At 32.3% G+C, this 24,821-nt stretch overlaps 1 protein-coding gene across 1 annotated transcript in view; it reads left to right on the plus strand.

Moving 5' to 3' along the window:
- Positions 1–24,821, plus strand: part of LOTGIDRAFT_119149 (hypothetical protein) — a gene marked incomplete at both ends in the record, with an annotated part of 95,251 nt that overhangs the window by 17,895 nt on the left and 52,535 nt on the right. The window contains 5 exons of the mRNA XM_009057582.1: positions 7,386–7,529; positions 7,881–7,989; positions 12,873–13,447; positions 14,500–14,649; positions 20,894–20,990. Coding sequence (XP_009055830.1) covers positions 7,386–7,529; positions 7,881–7,989; positions 12,873–13,447; positions 14,500–14,649; positions 20,894–20,990 — 1,075 coding nt within the window. The remainder of the gene's footprint in view (positions 1–7,385; positions 7,530–7,880; positions 7,990–12,872; positions 13,448–14,499; positions 14,650–20,893; positions 20,991–24,821) is intronic.

The raw sequence follows: 24,821 nt of genomic DNA on the forward strand, positions 1-24,821 counted from the left end.
ATAACGTGTTTTCATCTTCGTGATCTGCGTTTAATACCTTGACTGCAAACGCGACCTAACTTGTATCACAGACCTTAGGCGTATCATCTTCATAATGTCAAACTATCAAAATAGTGCAATAGTCACTGCAATAGCCACCTTCCTTATATCACAGAAGTCTGTAAATGCAGCGATTTGATTGGATTATACGCTTGCAAATACAGCTAATCAGAGCTCTCAACAGAAAATCTGTAAACAATCAGGGTTTTGATTGGCTGCAATCTGTAAGAAAGACATGTCAAAAGTCAGTTGGCAGTCTCAATGTAAAATGTGAGGCAATTTTCACTCTCTTTGAGTTGTTGTATATTTTAGGAATTTGTACCAGTATTTGAGTACACCAATTTAAACTTATAACATGTGAAATAACTGAACAGTGTAATAAGTTAGTTTAACGTATTAACGTCTATTAACACCTAATCTACCTCCACTAGATTTCACTGAAGAGTTACAAAGGGCGTATGAGTATTTAGATTATTTCACTAAGTAGCTTTTTCCTTTGATTTGTTAACTGCACAGTTGTCAAACAATATTTCTTGTTGCTCTCTAGTGTCAAGAGTTAACTAAGTGTTCATATATCTTTATTGCTAAAAAAAAACAGCTCATTTTCTTATTTTCTGTCAAGAATTGGAATTGATTGCTTCTTACAATGCAGTTATTCGTAGTTAGTTTATTTTCTAAATGAGAGTTTCCCAAGTTAACCTGCGAAACCCTTAAAGAGAAAATTTGTTGATTCCATATCATAATCCATGATCATCGGTGTTATCTTTATAAATTAATCCAGTCAAATCAGCTGTAAGTAGGTACCCATTATCCTGGAAAGACCCCAGAAGACGTACCAAGAACGGAATCCGTATGAACCTAAGTTGTTATTCCCGTAAAATCTTTACCAAGAGGTTTGACCATAGACCAGTTATTAGACAGGATCCTTGTGAACCTAAATAGTTGTTATCCTCTTTTCTGTTTCCTTCATTCTATCTTTCATGAAGAAGAAAATTTATCTATTACTTTGACTCTAACCTTTTCATACCTGCATCATTCCACAGTTGCTGGTATTAATACTACTAATAGAATCTGCTGAATAATCTGATAATATGAGCCAGGTTTTCTAGCCTGGTGCCAAATGATAAGGAATAAAGATAGCATGAAATACAAACAATATCATACAAGTGTAAGAAAGTTAAAAAGTTGAATACAAGGGGTTTTATTTACATTTCATTATGAAATACTTACTCATTTTTATTGATATACTTCCTCATGTGAAAAATTCATTAGCTGCAACTAATGTTTCACCAATATGTTGTTAGGATTTCGTTTTTTGTTTTGTGGTGGAGAAAGTTAGTACTTGGTTTATTATTAATAGTAAATATCATTACATGATGCTACATTGTTATATACAATAATACAATGCCACAAGATATTCTTTTGATGGTTTGCCTCCAGCCTGGAGACCTGGCTCTTACTCCCTCACATGATGAAAAAGGGTTGACACGAGGATGACTGCCAATAGCAATCGAACTAATATCAATTTTTTTCCTAAATTGAGCAATTTTTGATCAAACCACAACTGAAGGTTAAGCGAAAGGAAGTTCATGTTGGAACTGAGTACTGTTCTGGGTTACATGAGGGTAGGTAGGTAGATGACAAGTTCGCGGATGCTGATATCGCAAACTAGGTAGTTGTTGGTAGTCGTAGTAGTTGGTGGGTAACATAAGTCACTACAGAAGCTTTTATACCATATTTTCTATTTTCATCAATTTTAAAGTTACTCCATCAACTGAGAGAAAACATCTAATTCTAATGTCAAAACAATGATAGATAAGGAATGTTCTTAGACAAATGTGACAACAACATTATGTTGTATTCTGAACATGTTTGATAGATCACTTAAAATACATCAATACTTCAAATAGTCACTGATATTTAAAACCATTCCAGCTAATAACAAACTGCTTTTTGATGTTTGGAAATTGCCTGGGAATATAATGACCAACGATTCCATCTTTTGTCGTGTCAAGTCATTTGTGAACATTATATCATAAATATCTAATCGCTTAACTCAGCAACGAGGGACCAATTATATCCAGACTTACACCATCTCCAGGAATATTAGCGCTATCAGAATAAACCGTAGAAAATTACCATCAGGAAAATATAACGCTAATCGATAAGCTCTGTTAGAAAAAAATCTCTGCTGAACATCATAAATCAAATGGATACGATCCTCTTTTCTTGGAATAAATAAAAAGTTCTATCAAGTACTATAAACTAAGTCATTTATTAAAAGTTTTCTAAGGTTTAAATTTCTAAAACCTGACTATCAGGTACTATGTTAAGCCATTCTGTTAATGTTTTAGTAAGATTGGGTATATTTTGATATTTTAAAAGGGCTATCATTTATTTAGTAAAACTATTGATTAGAAGTTCTAATAAAGAATTTTTAAAGTTGAGCTTCTTAAATAATATTATTTGATTCTCAATACAAAGTTTCAATTTAAATAGCCTTTATAATAATATACAAGATAAACATTATTACCAATGTGGACTCTCTGAAAGAGATATAGAGTTGACAAACCTAGATATCAAATAAACATTATTAGCTATGTGAACTCTCTGAAAGGGATCCTGAGTTGATAAACCTATATCAAATAAACATTATTAGCTATGTGGACTCTTTGAAAGGGATCCTGAGTTGATAAACCTAGATACCAAATAAACATTATTAGCTATGTGGACTCTCTGAAAGGGATACTGAGTTGACAAATCTAAATACCGAATAACAGTATTATCTATGTAGATTCTCTGAAAGAGATATAGAGTTGACAAACCTAGATATCAAATAAACATTATTAGCTATGTGAACTCTCTGAAAGGGATCCTGAGTTGATAAACCTATATCAAATAAACATTATTAGCTATGTGAACTCTCTGAAAGAGATATAGAGGTGATAAATCTTAATACCAAATAACAGTATTATCTATGTAGATTCTCTGAAAGAGATGCCAAATTGACAAACCTATTCACATAGTGGCATCAAGTGTTGTGAAAGTGTAACACTGACTCACTAGCAACACCCTCCACAGTATTTAGTTAAGCTTATATCCAAAACCTTTGAGATTTGTAAAGTATTGGTATACTTTAAGCCAAATTTTTCTGCCTTCTGACACATTTGCATTCATGCCTGGGCGGTATTGGTCTAATGAATTTGTCTTATTCGTTGCAGTATTTAATATTTCCCTCGCCCTCACTCTCATTTCATCTGGCAACTCATTTCATCTGGCAACTCATTTCATCTGGCAACTCATTTCATCTGGCAACTCATTTCATCTGGCAACTCATTTCATCTGGCAACTCATTTCATCTGGCAACTCATCTGGCAACTCATTTCATCTGGCAACTCATCTGGCAACTCATTTCATCTGGCAACTCATTTCATCTGGCAACTCATCTGGCAACTCATTTCATCTGGCAACTCATTTCATCTGGCAACTCATTTCATCTGGCAACTCATCTGGCAACTCATTTCATCTGGCAACTCATTTCATCTGGCATCTCATTTCATATGACATAAGCACTCGTTTAAGATCCTCTATATATCACCAGGTCTATTCAAGTATATTATATATATGCTGCTCATGTACCATGTATGTAAAGTAGGGAAGTGTTAATATATTTTCTATGTTAGAATAAATAACTAACTCTAGGGAAATATAGTATTAGCTGATACTCATTTGGTTGTTTTTAAACCGAATCTCTTCAACTCTTCAGAGTGTTTTTTCTTAATTGCTTTTATTAGTATTTTCATTGATTTACATTGCCTTGTTCCCATTTGTTTGTCGATTTTAACATTTTTTTATCATGTAAAAGTTATTGTAAAGAGTTTTTCTAGCTGTTTAAGATGTCCTCTATTTGCATCTTACAAATTTTCCCTCAGATATCTGTGATTTCAATTATATTTTGGTGCATAAAAAGGAATTAAATTTGTATTTTTGAAATGAAGTTTTGAGTACAAACCATTTTTCTAGGGGGGCAAATACACCCCCTGTAACCTCACTGTCACTGGCACTGTCACTCTTAACTAAACAATATATGAAACTTTGGATGAGATTTGTGGTTAATAGAATTATTTTGCTTGTACAGATTTTTATTGGTATTTTAATTGTTGTCTGGTTTTATAATGCATCTGTATGTTTTAAACAGCACATAATTACTAGATATTGGCCTTACTGACTTTAGCTATTGTCCTCTCTAATCTTTTTAACTGGTCTGATTGGACAATGTGTTGACTGGTCTGATTGGACAATGTGTTAACTGGTCTGATTGGACAATGTGTTAACTGGTCTGACAATGGGTGAACTGTGTTTAGGGTGGTCAGTCCAGTGAGTTGCTGGTGAGTTTTCATCACATTAGATCTCTATAGTCTCACTTGGACCCTGGATACCAAACAGAGTGGTTTCTTTTCAATCTTTTGAAGAGTAGAGTCTTTATTTTCTGCCATATTCTATCAACTTTGGAACAACTTTTCTTCAGGTATGTGTTTTGAGAGAGAGGTTTGGTTTTTTCTTGGGTAATTGTATTATTTTTCTACTACTTTAAGCCTTTCAATTACATTTATTATATATTATTACAGACATTTTCTTAATTTGTTATATGTATCAGGGACACTGATATCATCAATTTGGGCCATTCCAAGTCAGAATTAATTCAATGCTTTGTTCAATTTATTTCAATTTCTGGTGTAAACTGTTGAATTTGGGTCTGTGATGTTCTTGGTATCATTAAGCAGAGGATCAAGAAGGGGCCAGAGAATGGTCAAGGGTGACAGACAGTCCATTCCATTCCATTAGTTACTATTTCCTATATAGAATGTAAACTATTGAATTAGGGGACATATTGACCTAGTAAAGGAAGGCTATAAAATGTCCTAACAATGTCTATGATCTAGTAAGATGGGATAACAGAGAATTTCTTAGAGTGATCAATAATTGATGGTTGTAAAGACTGATAGCTTTCTCTAGTATAGACTTATGGCTTTCTATCATTGGTCTGAATAAAAACTCTTACTTTGTTCATAATCTAAAAAAAAAAAATTTCTAATTCTGCATTACAGTCATGCTAGCAAAGAAAATGGTAAGGTTATTAGTGTATTCAGGTCAAAGGTTTGATGCACCTTATTGTCAATCGGATAACAATAAACCGAGGCCCGTGTGCTACAAGTGGTGCATGTTAAAAATCCCTTGACAGTTGGAAATCGGTAAAGAGCAGGTTAATGCCGCTGACCTGGAAAAATTTCCCTCTTTGCACACTGCATGGAGTTGCCCCATTGTCTTCAATAGCTGAATTAGGTGATTTGCCTGCTTCACAAATGGTTTTCATTGGTTTCTAATAATATATCTCCACTTTTCACCTCTTAACGCGATGCCATCTGTCTTTAATGTAGTGTTCTGCTATTGCTAAGCAGAATTTCGACAATTTGTATTGCTCTATCAGTAATTCATAGAAATCTCATTCGGTTTCTGAACTAGAAGCCGTGAAGAAGAAATAATAAATAATACAATGAAACTGAATGAATAATTGTCTAATATTTTATAGACATCTTGATAATAGAATAAATAAAAAGTTCTGTGATAGACATTGTGATTATTATTTAATCTCTCTATTATTATTATTTATTGATTCAGACCTATTGTATTATTTTATAGTCGTCTACACTTGAAAATGAGGTTTTTTATTCACTCCCTTGTTACATAGAACATGAAATGAGACAGATATGCCATAGGAAACCATACATCCATGCTATTTGAACCAAGACAGCTATGTTTTATATTTAGAAAAATCAAAAAATCACCACTACATCAAAAAGCTTATCCCTATCTCCTTTCAACACGGTTTCCCCCTGTCAGTGATGCAGGTAAAAGGGGTTGACATGGAAAAGGATCCAGTCGTTCGGATGGGACAATAAACTGAGGCCCTGTGTGCACGTTAATGATCCCTCTACAGTTAGAAATCAAAAGAGCAGGCTAATACTGCTGTCCATGATTGACTTATGTGAATATTTTTTGTTACCTGTTATGTCCTTAATTGTTGAAATGTGAAAATGTTATTGTGAAGACCACAAAATGCAATTTTTATGTTGTATATTCCTTAACTTTATCTTAGACGTTTACAGGATCTATCCTAGTAGCTGTTAATCCGTATAAAAACGTACCAATTTATGAACAGGTAAGTTAAACATAGATTTGTATAATTTTGGGTATATATAAATTGGGTTTTCTGAAATATGTTTCAATTATTACCTGGTTTCAAATCATGAGTTTTCAACCCATTTCTTTCTATAACTCCTTTCAGGACCTTTGATCAATTACCTTACCCCTCTGTCTTCTATAATTCCTTACTATTTACTAATTTTCATTGGTTTTCCTGCAATCTTTTTCATGTCTGAGAATATAGCCTGACATAATAGAATGACAAATTATAATTGTCCAAAAGTAATGCTAGACTATAAATCACATGTTGTAAACCAAATATTTTAAAATTATCTCCAGGTTGAAAAATGAAAGTACAACATTGTAGTACATTCAGAGTCTATGAAATTGATTTCAGTGTGAATTCTAAGACTAGTTGATATTTTCACTTCATTAAAAGATAAAAATAAATAGAGATAAAATTAAGATGAATATAGGAAAAGATAATTTTAGTTGCCAAGAAAAACTTGGAGATCAAATTTCAAAACATTGGTAATATCTGTAGGATCTATTAGGTACAGCTGTAGATATATCTGTTTTATACGGGGTATGTAGAAGAATGGAAATCATATTAATTAAGCTATATTCTGAGGTCATGGTGTTCTGAACACATGGTTATCTTTACTGTATAGTGCACAGTATTTTTCATCCTGAAAAATTTATAAAAAAATAAAAAATTGCAGTAGAACTTACTTTACTTATTACAAATTTTGTGTTTTTAATTTTCAAATTGATATTCACTTATTACCTAGGCCCGTGCTTTCTATGAGTTAAATTCTCATATCACCTGAACACCAAATTCCAATGTAAGAAAGAAATAAGAAACAACCATTATTACTAGGATAACAACTCGAGTTCACGAGACCAGCTGGTCCTTGGTCAAACCTGATATTGATCTTTCCCAGATTATCTGTACCTATTTACAGCTGAGTCGGCTCGAATGATGAGTGAAGATGACACTGACTGAGATAAGAACCCATGACCATCAATTGTTTGTTGTAGCCATGCAAATGATTTCATGTAAAGTTTCCAATTCTTTATCAAACTGTGCTACATCTCACCCCTAAAATACAGTATAAATATCTTTTATTTATCTATTTTAGAAACATGTAAAAGAATACAGTGGTCAGAAACTAAGTCAAGTTGAACCTCATGTCTTCGCTATCACAGAAGCAGCATTTCAAAATTTATGTAAATCTGATGATAACCAATCGTGTATCATCGCAGGGGAGAGTGGTGCTGGGAAGGTAGGAAAAGAATTGTAATGTTTTTTTTTGTCAAAAGAAGAAAATCTTTGAAAGGATAGTAAAGATGTTTTCATAGTATATCAGAGACATCAAAAGCAGTTATATAAACTAAAACTACATTATTACAGAAGCTTATAAAAATAAGGCCCCTGTTCTAGTGGAATTTCAAAACCCACAGACATCTGATTAAAAATTGCAACGGTGCAGTTGATACTTTCAGTGTCGCTGGTACACATTGATAGTTTAGAAAACCTCTTTACAATCCCTTTAATGTTTCATTGTCAAGTATGTACTCTAATTTCATTTGAAGGAGTTATTGCCCTTGTTGTATATAAATATTCTCTATTTCAGACTGAAACAACCAAGTTTATATTACAATATTTATGTTCAGTTACCAATCATACTTCTTTCTGGACTGAACAACAGATTCTTGAGGCCAATACAGTTCTCGAAGCTTTTGGTAAGGGTATCATTCTTTATTCAGAAAATCTCCGGAAATTCTAGAGATGGGCAATATTATCACATCAGCCAATCAGAGTTCTGTCTCTTTTACATCCTATGACGCCAAACTGAAAAGAGGAGAATGAATTCCTTAAGTTTCAAATATTGTTTAAAAAGAAATGATCAAATTCAAAACAATTATGAAGGAAGGACAAAGAACATTAATTATTGTCCTTGTATCCCTTTTAAAGATGCCATGTGCCTCATTTGTTAATTTGGCACATTTCCTATTGTCCCTGTATCTCCTCTAAAGATTCCAAGAACTAATATTGTTAATTTGGTATATATGTACTATGGTTTATGAGTAGATTTCTATAACAACTGAATAAATAAAACATGTTTTTAACAATTTACTGTTAATTATTTAACTTAATACAGGACAATAGAATTGTCAACATTTTAACAACTTACAGTGGTTTTTATTAGATACTTGTAAACTTTAAATGAGGTGACAAATTCTTTTACCTATTATCTTTTATCTCTGGAGTCTGTGAATAATAAATTTCAACTCAGCTATAATAAGTATTGTGGTTGGTAACTCTGGCAATAGGGAACAGCATTTTCACTCTTTTGAACACAGATGGTTTGTCAACTTAACTTTCCTTTCAAAGAGTGTACATAGCTGAACTATGTTTACACCAATAAGTATTGTGAACAGTGTTTCAAGTGAGACAGTGTCCTAACAGCTTCTGGAACACCTGATATCACTTTGAAAATGTTTCGGAGAGTACACATAGCTGATGTAAGTTTACCCCAATGTTATATGTTTTGTGGTGGGTGTTACTTGCATTGTGAACAGTGTTGCTTGCGAGACTTCTTACTTCTGAAACACCTGATACAGCTTTCAAAAATTGTTTGACAACTCAATATCCATTTCAGAGAGTCCACATAACTTGTATTGTTTTTTTGGTATATTGTAGGAATATATCTAGCTTGATTTTGTTGATATTTAACAACATTTTAAAGGATTAAAAGGAGATATTTAGTAAAATCGACATTCCATATTGATAATATTCTAACATTATATATTTGATACATTTTAATACTCTTGAGAAAAACTAAAATCAGTTTTATTAAAATATTTTCATTTCTAAAATCCAAATATGAAAAGGAAAATAAGCATAATATTGAATTGATTACAACAGTTATAAAAACATCAGATTTAGTTTGTCTACAATCCGAACATCCTGCGAACTGTTTTCACCTTTCAGCTTACTTAGCATTACGAGCCTTGAGCTAATATTTGTTCTGACGCTAAGAATTGAACTCTTCTGTTTAAGAGATAAAAAGAGACTGTATGATATTGATTGATTAAGAGTTTATATATGGGTAAAGGTCGTTAGGTAACGAGTAATGCAGCTTGTATTAATTGACTTATTAATTAGAATTGTATGTCTATAATCTTGAAGTATATTACATCCTGTGTTTCAATATGAGTATTTAATGTCTTTGTGTTGACGCCTGTTTCCTGGTTCATGCCATGGCACTTCATGTTGGCCAGTTTATAAGTTTTAAACTAACAGATATAGTTTATATTAATAGAATAATTGATAATAGTAAAGTATATCACATCCTGTCTTTCATCATTAATTAGAATTTTATATCTTTCTTTTCCAATCTGTTTCTTGGGACAACGCTATTTAAATCTGACTTATACCTTTCAAAACTTGAAAAGGGATTGTAATGAAGATTTCTAAACTTGTATCAGGGACACTAATATAATCAATTTGTACCATTTTAATTTTCAATCAGACGTCTGTGATTCTTACAATTCCACAAAAACTAAGTGTTTTATGAAATAGCCATTGCAGTCCTTAGATATTATAATCAGCTTTTACGAAATTAAAGTCATACACTGAAACATATCATTGATACGTGGTGAAGCAAAGAACACCATGCTTACTCTTTTTGAAACACCTGATTGTACTATACAAATTTTACTCCCGATTTTGCCGTTCTTTTTTAACCAGATTGTTGATTGATAGAATGGTCTTTCTTGTACAGATTTGAATTAGAGTTTTTACTTGTCAGTATATAGATAATGTATCAAGGTAGTATATCTACCAGCAGTATATTGGTTGATGTAAGAATAATATCATTCAGCCTGTAGAAACTCATCATCTCAAACTGTGAATTCATCTATTGATAGAGTTAATATTAAATTAACTTCATGTTCTTGATGTCAAAAACTATATCATAGAAATTAATATAGAAGATGTCGTGTTGCGTTTAACATGCAATTTATCAAAACACTTTTCATGATGATATAATTCTTGTGTTTAAAGGGGCATGTGCGCCAATTTTGGGGGTTGATTTTAGTCTTGAATATATACAAATAATCTTCAGAAGTACTAAAAATATATGAAAATCACATTATTCCTTTTAAAATATCTCAAACTAGGAATTTTACTCACTTTTTCTATATAATGTCTTCTATATATCACAGAATATCTTAAATTGACATCACTTTAACATTCAAACATAGATAATTCTGGACACACATGGATTTGAACACTTTTCAAGGTTGCATAAATTTCTTCTGGTTTCGATTAACAGATAATGCTGTTTCCTGTTGAAGACTCTATCTACATATTAAAAATTGTTAATAACTTGACAATGAAATATATAATCTTTATGCTAACTTACTATATGTTTTTGTGAATTGAAGGGAAAGAATTTGAATTGACATTTCTGAGGTAACCAAATAAAAATTACAGCAAGATTTATTCTGAATACACTAAAGGGAAATTATTCCTAGTTGTCATTTCTTGAGTGACCATTCTAAATTTACAGCCAGGTTTCTATCAATTCAAATGTATTTGGGTCAGAAAAAGAAAGAGAATTTCAGAAGGCAGACATTCTGGCCTATTTCTGTGAAGTTATTTTGGCTCATGGTGTCGATTTTTACTTGGTGCAAACACACAGGTGATATCTTTCTAACGAAAAAAATCAAAATTTTGTTTATTTTCTCACTGATCTTCTTGCCAAGTTGTAATCTTTTAGTTTTCAATGAAAATTTTTAACATTTTTCACTCATTTTAAAGTCAGATTTTCTCTTTGAGTTGGTCTTGTAAAAATTAATATAGAAATTTCAAATTTTTGTAAATAATGAAGTAAATATTCAGAAATTGTTTTTGTCTTAAACGTTAAGAGATTGTGAAAAGGTTGTCTAGATTTGTTAAGTATTAGGGGGTGAGAGCCAACACTGGACTGACTCTTGAAAGCACTGGCACAGGCATCAGATTTTTTCTTACCATGAGGTTAGGGTAGTGTTATCAGAGACACTGATAGCATTATTTTACATTCAGGGTGTCTGAGGAATAAGGTAGAGCCAGAGGTGTTGTCCCTAAACCTAATTACTATTACATCTCAACATTCCATTCTACCACCTTTATTTTCTTTCTCTCAAATAATCATTGACCTATTGACCTATTGTCTTGTAAGAAATACCAGGAATAATTCTATAGAGATATTATAATATATAGAATTGTGTGGAATTTGTTTTTATTTATTTGTCCTGGGTTCTTGTTTGGCTAGATCTTATAAGAGAAGTAATATTTCCCTTACTGAAATTTCAGCAATCTTCAAACAGGGTTTGATTTTGTAAAGAAAATTTCTCAATTTTTCATGTGTATCAGTTCAGTAGAAAATTAGAATGGTGTAAATTGATGTTATCAGTGTTCCTGATATACTGGCACATAAAAAACTACAAAAACCTCCTTAGTTACAATCTCTCATAGATTATATAAAAGCAAAATAAAAGATGAGATTGAAATTGATGTTGGCTTATAATTTACTTACCTTAAAATATATTTAACAATGGCTCTCTAGCATCTAGCCTTAGAATATTGAACCTGAGACCAAGAAGTGCAATAGACTATGTGAGTGTTAAGATTCCCTTGGCACTGGGGAATTATAAAGGGTAGGGTTATACCACTGTCATGTGAACATTTTCCTTATTGTACAGTACATAGCGTTTACTGTCTAAAATATAGTAGAAATTTTGACAAGATCCCTAGTAACAATAGAACACAAATTGATTGATATTAAAAGATATACTGAACAATTGTAAATTGATAAACGGCAAAAACAATACAATCAACAGCTTTATCCAATAATAATCTAAATCATGTCTGAATCATTCTACATTATCTCTATATAATACTAATTAAATATATAAATAGTCTGTGTTATTCTATCAGAATCCTGCTGGTTCCATACTTAATGTCTAGTAGACAGACAAGAGTTAATTTGGTGCCATAAATTCCTGGAAATAGTAGAATTAATTATCTAAAGTTTTATAGATTTTCACCAATTGTAGACTAAGATATTGATTGTATTGAAGTTGAATTCTACTTTAATCATGTACTCTTTTGGGATTAAAAACTTTAAAGATACAATGTTGAATTTTACTAGATTTATTATAAGATATTTATGAACCTCTGTTGATGAATCAAAACATATCAGAAATTCTTAGCTTTTTTTTTTGAAGCAGCAATATCAAAACCTCTCACAATCCCTGAATATGAATAAAAAAATTCTATTATTATAGTAATTGAGTTATAGTCAAAATGGTCTTGTTATTTTACCCATGATTCATGTTTAAAAATCATTTTGGTATATATAGACTCATTCCATATTGCCCCTTCCCAACCATTTGGTTTGTTGACCCAAAATTAGATCCAACACTCTGAATTTTATTTGACTGTAAGTTTAATGGTCATCTGCTTAACATTTCTGTGTTTATGGGCTCAAATCGTACCACCAGCAAGCATAATAATTTCAAGTCTTAAATCTGTTTTACACAATGCTACCATGATAATGTTTTCTTTTCTGTTTCAGGAAACGCAAAAACAGTCCGAAATGACAATTCCAGTCGTTTTGGTAAATTTATGCAAGTGTGTTTCGATGACAGTTCCCAAATTAAGGGCTGCATTGTTCAAGACTATTTACTGGAACAATCAAGGATCACGTTTCAATCCGCAAACGAACGTAACTATCATATCTTTTATCAGTTGACAGCAGGAGCCAAATCGTGTCCAGAACTCGCGAAACAGTTTCATATCGGACCACCAGAGTCATATGCATATCTGAATCAGAGTGGATGTTATAAACTAGGGGGTGTGGACGATTCGACGGCCTTCGATAGTTTACGATTAGCAATGAATGTGATAAACATACAACCTGAAATGGTTGATGGGATATTTGGTGTCATGTCAGCCATTTTGTTACTAGGGAATTTAAAATTCGAGGATGTGGAAGGAGAAAAGAGTGATTTTACGCCGGATGATAAAGTTATTTTAGAAACGGTGTGTGAATTATTAGGATTCGAACTTGATGCCTTAATGGAAGCCTTACTATTCCGTCAGATTCAAGTTCGTGGAACTATAACAAGCATTCCCTTTAAAATTCAGGAAGTAAGTCTATATTTTATACTTTTAATTGAGGATGTAAATTATTCACACACTATTACCTCATATATGTATTGTGACTCTTGTATCATATTATGTATCTTGACTCTTGTATCATATGTATCTTGGCATGATTGTCAAACACAGTGTTAGTATCTGATCACTCTCAGAACTGATCTGCCAGGAGAAAAGAACCCCACTGTCATGATTTGAACCTTAATAAATATTATATCTCATTACACTTCTATCAAAATTCCATTCATTTCTTTTAAACATAGAGTTCTTTCACTTTTCTAGATTATAAGATTAAAGTTATATATTTTAATACTAGTGTTGATTGACTCAATGAATGATATCTTGTTTTAAAATTTGACTCACTCCCTGCTAACACTCTCGTAATTTATTTTCCTAACAGTTCAGTTTTCATTTCTTGAAATATGGCAAGATATCAGTGAGATTAGGAAATTGCTGAATAAAGTAGAATTTGGAATAGCATAAAATTAGCATAGAAGAGGGTTACTAGGCAGGGAGGGAGGGCAGACAGGCAGACAGGCAGGGAGGAAGGGAGGGAGGGGTGTAAGGGATAGTCTTTTCAATTTTGGCTATGTTTTTATTGCCCTCAATCATTTTGATCTGGAGCAATGGCAAAAGCTTTCTTTTTAAGATATCAAAGGGAGACGGGTAAATTGTGAAGTTTACCACTTTTGAAATCACACAAATATTTATAAGGATATCGCATGAATGAATGTTTGGAGATATTAAATTAATAAATTTTGAAGGGCTAAGTGTGTCCATGATTTTTGCAAATTCATATTTGTTGAGGGCAAGACACCACTCTTATTGAGAAATATAAAATAGATAGGGGTTTTAAGATTTTTCTAAATTTGTTAGATATTAGGGGATGAGAGCCAACACTGGACTGTCTCTTGAAGGCACTGGCACAGGCATAGGAATTTTTCCAAGCTCCCATATTTTTATATATTCATGTATTGAGGGTAATGGAGCATAAAATCAGTTCTTGAGTTTATAAATATAATTTTGTCTTCTTTTTTTTTCAGTCAATTGAAAACCGCCATGCAATGGCTAAAGCCTTATATTCCCGAACGTTCGCCTGGCTAGTTGATGCTATTAATAAATGTACTAATCCAGGACAAAACCAACTAAGATTTATTGGAATTTTAGATATATTTGGTTTTGAAAACTTTCAGGTAAGTTAGTTAGATTATCTCAAAATCTACATTGGTGTCAATAAATATATCTTTATTTGCCCTTTTAAAGATAGGTTCATTCAAAAACTTGTGTTTTTTATCATTATTCCAATTATATATGTAAAAGATAAAAATAACAAATTCTGACTGTTAAAATAGTACTGCTCAATATATCAAATGTAGCTATGGTACCTACCCTAACTCTGTCAAAGATAATATAATAATAAACTGAAACATGGTGTAGGTGTTTCTCATATGTTTAAAATATACTCTGTGATAAAATACTTACATTCAGTAGAATTTCAAGAACCACAGACAAGTTGACAATCTTTTAAACATTGGACAAACTTTCATTGGATTATAAAAGACTATATAATTACAAAATATGAAATTAAGATATTGTGTAGGTGTGTCACGTGTTTCCTGTAGAATATAAGTTTTAGTGGAATTTTAATAACCAACTACAAATTTACACTATTTTTATCATTGAACACAACTTGTTCTAAATGTTATTCCAATATTATAAAGACAATGTAAGCAGTAGGGGTACAGGGTGGGCATGTGACTCCCTAGAAAAGTGGTTTGCACCCCAATTGTACCCCCACTTTATTTTCAACAAATCTAAATGTCTACCTTTTTCTCCAAAATATTTGTCAGAATGCACAAATCAAATCATTTTTTCTAAAATTTTCTTGAGAGAACCTTCTAAAACACTCTATGAGAGGCTTGTGACTATGACACCATCACAGAGTAGCCAAACTTTAAATTCAGCCTCAGCAGTTGTCCCCCCATTGAGTCAGTCTGCCCCCTATTTGTACCCTGTCACGGAAGGTTGGCGCTGCCACTGAATATAAGAATATATGTAATTAAGATATTGTGTAGGTGTGTTTTAAAATGTCGTTACTGTGGAATATATGAGAGTATGGGAATGACAGTCTATATTTAGTAGAGTTGAGTAGAGTGTAAAAATAGACCTGGATTTTTAGATTGGCTATGAATAATAGAAGACAGTATAATGTTGTATTAAAACTTTCTTTCTGAACTGTCTGGACCTATCCTGCTAAATGTCAACTCCATTTTATTGATGTTGTTTTGAAGAATTTCCACTGTTCATCAGATTTTAATTTATTAGCTATCATTTACAGACAATGCCATGCAGTGTGCAATGACGGAAATATTTGCCACCTGTAAATGTCAACTCGATTTTATTGAAAATAATGTTGTAGATTTGTTGGATTGTAATGAGAATGTTTATCAGATTCTACTCTACTAGCTATCATTATGGACAAAGCCATGGGGAAATTTCTGCCAACACTGCAGCATAAGGCTACTCTTAACCGATTTCCACCTGTCAACAGATATTGAAAATAAAGTGGTAGAGTTGTTAGGATGTAATTTGCTAGTTTTCAGATCTTAATATATTCATTTAGGACAATGTTCAGTGGACAATGAGGGAAAATTATACCAGCACTACAGTATTAGACTACTCTTTACTAGTTTTAAACTGTCCTGTAGTACACAGGGCCACAGTTTATTGTCCTAGCAGAATGATTAGACATTTTTTAAACAGTGTTATCCAGCTTCTGAAAGACAGGAACTGTAACCAAATACTTCTCCCAGTGCTCAATAATTTATAGGTTTTATTAATATTGTCAAGTCAAGTTTAGCTTTTCCATAAATTTCAGTAGAGAGAGTAAGTTTCGTGACCTGTTTGTGATTCTTTACTTTACAAAAGTGTCTGATTTTCAAAAGTACTGGTCAGTTTTACAAGACAATCATAGTTTCTAGCACCTCATTTTAATTTTATCAAAATATATCATGTAAACTAACACATACTGCCTCTAAAATTTAAAAAAAAAAACAAGTTTATAAGAATAATTTGTTATTTTAGAGTTAAAGTGTACTTGACCCACACTACTAATTATATATTGAAGTACCTCCAGTATATTTTGGTATAGTTTCCTGTATATTTGAATATTTTTCAATAATTTTATGTCAGAAAATACAATAGCCTACTTGTTTAATTATGGCGTGATTTTAACTTTGTTTCCTTTGATAGATTTTACTCCGTTCCAAGTCATCTTTCATACGTTTTTGAAAATTAATTTTTTGCATACTTGAATATAGTCATATACTTAGTCTCATTCTTAATATATCAGTCCAAACTGCTTAAACAGAGTACAGAGGACATGAAAAGTGCTTCAAAAAATTTGGGAAAGCAGAAAACTGGGCTAGATATAATTTAAAGATTCAGATTGAATTCTAGTATACAATATTATCATTTCTTCAATGACCTTAAAGAATAAGACATAGAAGAGATAAAGATTGGCTATGTGACCAGTTATCTCTGATTATCAGTGACTAGACATAGAATTAAGACCTATTCCTTAAAGGCTTACACCCATGAGCTTCAGCCTTGACAGTTATCCCCCCATCAAGTCAGTCTGTCACCTGTTTGTATCCCCAGTCTCTGGAGGCCCCACTGCCTCTGAGGAAACATGAGACAGGAATAATATCAATATCAAATAAACGAAGCAGTCTGCAAATATAATTTCTACATTTGTCAGCATAATAACGTGATATATCAAGACTGGAATGACAGAGAGACTGGTCGTATAATTGCATCTTATATATATGATAATTTTTGTCTTCTGATGCAGGTTCACGTAAGTAGGTTTTCAACACAAACCAGAAACGTATAAACTATAAGGTATAGTTGTCCTAGTGTCTGATTGATTGTAATATATAATGGATTTCATCTGAATATCGCACTCAAACAGATGGAACATTTTTTAGTAAAATATTCTTGTCCCTCACAATGACAGGCCAATAAAAAGACAGAAGAAATCATTTGATTGCAAGGATAATAACTGAGGCTCTGGAGAATCCTGTCTACTAGCTGATCTTTGACCTTTTACCTTCCTTAGGATTATCTTCCTCAGATTATCTTTACCCATTTAAAGATGGCCTAAAGAAGCACCACTTTGTCTCAGTCAGACAGCCGATTTCATTCTTAAAATTATAATAGAAGCTAAAAATGAGATGTCAGTAAAGCAAATATTAATCTAAAACTGTAACATTTTTAACTATATCGTATGTCCCATATTAGAAATTATACAAAAATTATATTCTGGAGAACTTTTGAAACAAAGAACCCTGGTTCTCATTTCTTAAAATATATCTTTCTTACAGATACCTGTATCTTTAAGATAATTCTTGTGATGTTTTTATGTTAGAAACTAATCAGACACTTTGTGATAAAAAAAACACCTCCTTTTTATTCAAAGAAACAAACAGGAGAAAAAGATGAAATCTGTGAGGTTGGTAATTGTGTCTGTTTGTTATCAGAATACCAATCAAACTAATAGTTCTCAACTATTCCATTCTTAATCAGCCATATTTCAACACCTCTTGTCTATTTAAAAACTTCAAAGTTGTTGGCCTTGATATTGCCTGTGAAAGCTATTTTTTTATATTTGGCAATCAGAGAGAAAGTTATTGAGTCTTACCTAGTAATATGAAGAGCAATTGGCCAATACATGCTCACTCTGTCTCAGTGGTAATTAGGTGAACCTTTCAGAATGGCCTGAAACTAGCTGACTCTGATAGCTAATATTGACAGTTGTCAGCCAGCCAGAAACATGGCTCTTGATTAATATACTTCATTTTGACTTTTAACTTCTGTTCTGATATTTGATAAATAATTCTAGTATATTGGGCATTGTCTTATAAAAAGCAGACATCTCTATAATCTAATAATAGTGAAATTGTGTCCAGTGGCGGAGCCAGGCTTGCGCCTCAGATATTTTGCCCTCTGGCCCCCCTGCCCCCCTTTGGCTCTGCCACTCATTGTGTCTACCATCAGCTAAGGGAATATTTAGATGACAGTATACCTTTAATTAGACAATAATGAAATTGTGTATGTTATTGATCAAGCTGTCAGTTCTGAAGGAAGGTGACATTCAAGCTGATTGAAATGGTAATTGTTTTAAATAACTAAGGTTAAAATGGTTGGCTATTGGAATTTATTGTTGACAATTAAACAACTCTTCAGCAAAACTACAAGAGGCCATGTTTATTGGTTTAGAAAGTGGTTTCCTGGTAGAATTTATAAATTATTTTGACACCTAAATTAATTCTATAAAAACACATAGAGCATGATGTGCCACTGAAATAAGTGTTAAGACTGTGTTGTATTTTAGATTTGAGATTGAAGTATAAACATTGAGAGACTTCATAATTCAATATTTTCAGGCATTAATTTAATTCTTGAAAATATATAAATAGTCTTCATAAGTACTAGAAATGTATAAAAATTGCATAATGTCTTTGAAAATACTAATAAATTTCCTATTTCTATAAATGTATTTTCTATATATGGCAGTGTCTCAAGAATAGACGAGTCAACGCAGATAATTCAGGACACACATGGAATTCACGGCTCAAATTTCAACAATGATCTGTAAACACTATTACTGATTAGCTTGGCTAAAAAATTGCAGTTTCTGGGACTAAGGTACAATAGGTCAAACGGATGGTGAAAACCATCCCTTTAATTTAATAAATACAAGAAACGAGGACGTACCCAAATAATGAGGAAGTTTAAAAAGAGGAAATTAATCGAACAAGATGCATGTAAGATGTGGAGTGGATAGCAGTCAGTGAACAGGAGACTGACCTCGATTCCCAGTTAAGAAAGATAAGTCATTTCGTGTATGTATTGTATATAAACGGAAATCCTATTTAAACTACTAGAAAGTATTCAGAGTGTTATAATTAAAACTTCCTTCCTTAGACTACAAACATTGTCTAGTTATAACATGCTGTATTCAATATATTAAACATAGGAAATACAGAACAGAATATTATTATACTGCTTAGCTCTTATCTTTAGAGTTTTAGTCAAGATTTTAAATTGAATTTGAGTTTGGTTACTGTAGTTTGTCTCATTAAAGGGATTGTAAAAGGTTTTTTAAATTTTGTATGTGTATCAGGGACGCTGATAGCTTCAATTTGTACCAATTTTCCAATTTTAAATCATACGTCTGTGATTCCTGCAATTTCACTAAAACTAACGCTTTTTATGATGTCACTAGGGGGGAGCTACCAGAAGCTAGTATCAATATCTATGCAGTTCCCCTCTAGTGACGTCATATAACGCGTTAGTTTTAGTGGAATTGCAAAAACCACAGACGTCAGAATAAAAATTGGAATGGTACAAATTGAAGCTATTTGTGTCCCCGATACACATAAAAAGTTTAGAAAAGCTCTTTACAATCTCTTTAACTAGGCTGGGCATGCACACCAATCTTAAGCCACTTTCCTACTGTTATTTGGCATCCCTTTTGTACAGCCTGTATAATTATTGTTATTTTGTTATTTGGTGTATTTATTTCCAATGGAAAGACAGCACTGCTATGACCATAGATTCTTACTGAAGAGCCTAACTGAACTAGGTTATTTCTATGTCAGATAAACTTATTCTGCTGTAGTTCTTGATGTTTCTAAGTCAGGTCAATATGATCTAGAAGTTATAATATTATTATCAGTATATATATATATTTAGTCTGTTTAATGCTGATTATTAAATTATCAGACTGGAATTCTTTCACCATCTTATAAATTATAAACATTGCTAACAACTTCTAGTTTATTATTTTATTTTTCTGGTGCATTAAGAACGATTCACTGAGTTCATTCTTCACAAAATGAAAAAAGGAGCAAAATTGTATTTAAGTGTAAACTTAATAGGTTCAAGATGAACGAGGGCAAACTACTAAAGGCTTTCTAGTTTTTCATGTTTACCAGGTTCGCTGAATCAGGGATACTAATAGGATAGCATCATTTTGTGCTCTTCTAATTTTCAATCAGACGTCTGACTGTTGTAATTCCACTAAAAATAAGGGTATTATGATGTAGGCTTTGCGATAGTAACATATTACATGGTTAAGAATCTCTATAATAACAGGAACCACAGACATCTGACTGAAAATTTGAATGATCCCAATAAAAGCCTTATTAATATGACCTCTAAATAGCTAGAAACCCTCTTACAATCCTTTTATTATGTATATAACTTGTTGTTTTAAAGAGTAACCAATACTGGATTCAGTCAATATCTGATCTATTTTGTATATTTTCACACAGACAGTTTTGAATGTTGGTCTGTTTCGCATAATTCAGTCTAACATTTTCAAATATTTCAATTCCAACATTAACCAGAGATGTATTTTGTATTTTTTAGACGAATAGTTTTGAACAGTTATGTATCAACTACACAAACGAGAAATTACATCGATTTTTTAATCATTATGTATTTGCCTTAGAACAAGAAACAGTAAGTAAAACTCTTATCTATATTCTGTATGATAGCTTGTCAATCGTTTCCTACACTGTACCTGTTTAATTTTGATTTTTATTCTGTATGATAGCTTGTCAATCGTTTCCTACACTGTACCTGTTTAATTTTGATTTTTATTCTGTATGATAGCTTGTCAATCTTTTCCTACACTGTACCTGTTTAATGTGAGAAATTGCCTGTTTCTACAAAAGAATTCCTTGAACATAGCCCCTTTAATTTTGATTTTTATTCTGCATGATAGTTTATTTTCTCCCAGCTCTGTCCATAAAAGAAATTCTCACAAAGATTACTTGACCATATCTTGGATGAATTTGCTTCCTCTTCCTACATTATCCAAACTCATTCTACTCATTTCTAACAGAAAAATGACTTGACCATTGCTGCTTTATAATGGTTAGTGTATTTATTGTAAATTTAACCTTCCACTAAGAAGCCATTTGTGTATTCATCCAAGAAATTTAGTTTTGGTGTAGAATATCTTTCTGAACAAATTTCACATCCTCTTTATCACAAAACTTTTACAAATCTTGTGGGCTGGTTAGCCATGTTTTATTTAGATTTTGTGGAAGGGTCCTAAATGATCTGGCACATGTTGGAACAAATACTTCATTGAGAAATTGGTAGCCAACTGGGTAGTTTGACTATCTTCTTACAAACCATATTGTAGTTGTATAGACTAGTCAAGTAGAAATATAATGATATTAATCTGATAGTTTTCACTAAGAACAGTATTAGGGTGGTACTAATAAAAACAACATACCTCTAGACAGGAAACAACAGTCATCATGATACAAACTACTATAGAGGATGTTATTGTTGATTGTCTCAGATTTTATTCTTAAAAACCTTAACTTATCATCTGATAGTCAATCTTTAAAATCAATCTTAAATTTGGAATTTTTATCTTAGTTAAAGTTTTCGAGACTGAGGCCCCAGAGATATTATTGTCAAAGATATTTTAGGAACATCTAGGCTTGTTTTCAGAGGAGACACTAAGTTATGCTATTTTGTCAGTAAAGAGTTCTTTTTACTGCTTAAGACTGCTTTTGGATGTTTCAAACTGGTTTCCTCCTGTCAGTGATGCAGGCTGAAGGGATTGACATGGTAAAAGCTTTTAGTCAGTCAGAGTTGACATCAATTCAATCTGTGTATGTTAGAGATCCATTGACAGGAAAGTTTCTCTCAGTACATACTCATTGCCTGTCTTCATTAAGCCAAACCCTGTTTTATTTTTGAATGCTAGTGTTATATTTTGAATCAATCAGTCTGAGATTAAGAAATAATAAGATTGAGAGTCTTATCACCTGAGGGTACAGTACAGACCATGTGGTTTCCAAGATTCCTTTGTTTAAAAATATCACGAAGCCAGAAGTCATCTTCTAGAAGCAGTGAAGGCTAGGTGTGTCTCACTAACAAACGATGAAATGTAATTGTTTTAAATACTTTCTAGTCTGTTTTTTATCTTGTCAAGTCAAGTTTATTTACAAACTACTCAGATTTTACTGGGTTTGTTTAAATTATAAAAATGTCTGCCTGGATTACATTCTGGCCACAGAAATTACTGCCAGAAGGGACTGATAGATCTAGAAGTCGGGTTAAGAAAATTTAAACTCTTTGCCGTCATGGTCACTAGGGTCTATTGTAAGCCTGGTTTCAGTTGCCCTGGGGAACAAGATTCAGTCTTAGCTGCATTATTAAGAAATATCCACATTTATCAATTGATGATGCCATTTAACTGTGGAACACCATGTATTTTTCTAGAGTCATTGAACTTTCAATATTTATCATGTTCTTTTACTGGTATTTATACTGGAAACACCTTCCTTCCGTCAGCTCTAGTATTTATACTGGAAACACCTTCCTTCCGTCAGCGCTAGTGTTTATACTGGAAACACCTTCACTCTTTCAAGTCTACCATATGTTTTTCGTCAGTAAAGAAATTTCATCTCTCCCTCCACCCCATTCATTCACCTTTATGATATTAATATACAAACGCAGAATTGAAATATCAAACGGCACAAGCCAGGTAGCAGACACACACACGCAGGTTGATTTAAAGTGGCATTTTGCACTAAAAATGGAACTGGTTTTACAAACTTATTTATTAGTGTTGTCTGGTAAAACTAGATAATTAAACACCTGCATTGTCTTTCTGTTCATGATTCAGGTGGATAACTGACACATTTCATGTCTACCTCACTCACTATTTTGTCTACTTTGTGGACTTGTAGTTTGTGTTTCTAATGTTGATTTTCTCCTTGTGATAAAATGTTGAAAGTTATAGCTGCAGTGATTCATTGATTTCTCCTTCTGATAGCTTCTTTTATAATAAAATGTTGAAAATCTGGTAGCTAGAGCTGCAACGATTCACTGATTTAAATAGTGAAAGTCCGCCTCTTTAAGATTGATATGTTAAAAGTCAGGTAGCCGATGAAAACAAGTTGAACATGTTTATAAAAGTATAAACTTCTTGTCTGTACTTGTTTACAATAATCATAGACAAACTGACATGATTCTCGTTCCAATATCCAATATAACAACAGACAGGCAGGCAGGTATTATAGGTACCATTTGTTGAAAAAATCTGCTGAATATGCAGTTCTGAAAAGCTGAAGTTATAGTCTGTATGTCTTTGATAGTATAGTGCTACTTGTTCCAAATTCCACTGAAGATGCAGTTAATAAAAGCTGAAGTTATTGTCTATGTCCTTCATATTTTGGTGCCATTTGTCTGAAAGTTTGGTGCATGATATTTCTAAAATTCTGTTGAAGATGCCGATGTTAAGAGTTGAGAAATTTTTACCTTTTGATAGTTTGGTACCATTTTTAGCTGCAGACCAAGTTCTGGAAGCTTAAGATATTGCCTATATGTTTTTTATAGTATGGTACCACTTGTTCCAAATTCTGCTGCAGAAAAAGTAAGAAAGAAGCAACCAATTTTTTACAAGGATAACCACTTGGGTTCAAAAGGAATCTTTTCTACCAGCTGGTCTTTGACTGAACATTGATCTTTCCTGGATTATCCAGTACCCATCTACAGCTGGGTCGACTGGAATTATTAGTGAAGATACCTTTTTCAAGGTCATCAGACTTTCACATACTGACTGAGATGAGAATTAACAATTGGATGAGTTATTACCAATTTAATTTGTCACCTTTGCCAGTGCTTTTATGAAACTATATTCAGATCACTACCTGACATTGATGTTTTGGTAGAGTCACCACCAGGTGGTTTTGTTGTTATTTGAGCCCATCATAATAAAATATCAAAATAACTCAAGATGATCTCAAGTGAAAAGTTTCCAGTCAAACTATCCTAGTTAATTGGCTACAGAAAATGTTTCTTTTTCCATCTGTTTACAATGAAAGAGATATATAATAAATTATTGGTTTCTGTTTTCTGTGTGAGAAATATTGATATTTTTATATCTGACTTCTAAAACATCTGAAGATATTTACCTTGCTGGAAGACTGGTGGTTGGAAACATAAATGAATGAATGTTTGGTATTTTAACAAAGAAAGAAAGAAAGAAACAACTATATTTTACAAGGATAACAGTAAAGGATCCTTTCTACCAGCTGGTCCTTGACTTGGTATTGATCTTTCAAGGATTATTGAATGTCGTTATTGCTTGAATGATTTTACTAATAGTTAAATTACCGGTACTAATGTTTTGTTTTTGAAACTATTTGTATTTGATACAACTAGTATCTTAAAGATGTTTGTAATACATAGTGATATTGTATATTAGCTTATATAATAAAAATATACCTGACATAGACTGAGATATCAAGGTCTTCATTGTTAACTA

Source organism: Lottia gigantea, assembly GCF_000327385.1.
Source record: "Lottia gigantea unplaced genomic scaffold LOTGIsca_30, whole genome shotgun sequence".
In the NCBI taxonomy this organism is placed as follows: domain Eukaryota; kingdom Metazoa; phylum Mollusca; class Gastropoda; family Lottiidae; genus Lottia; species Lottia gigantea.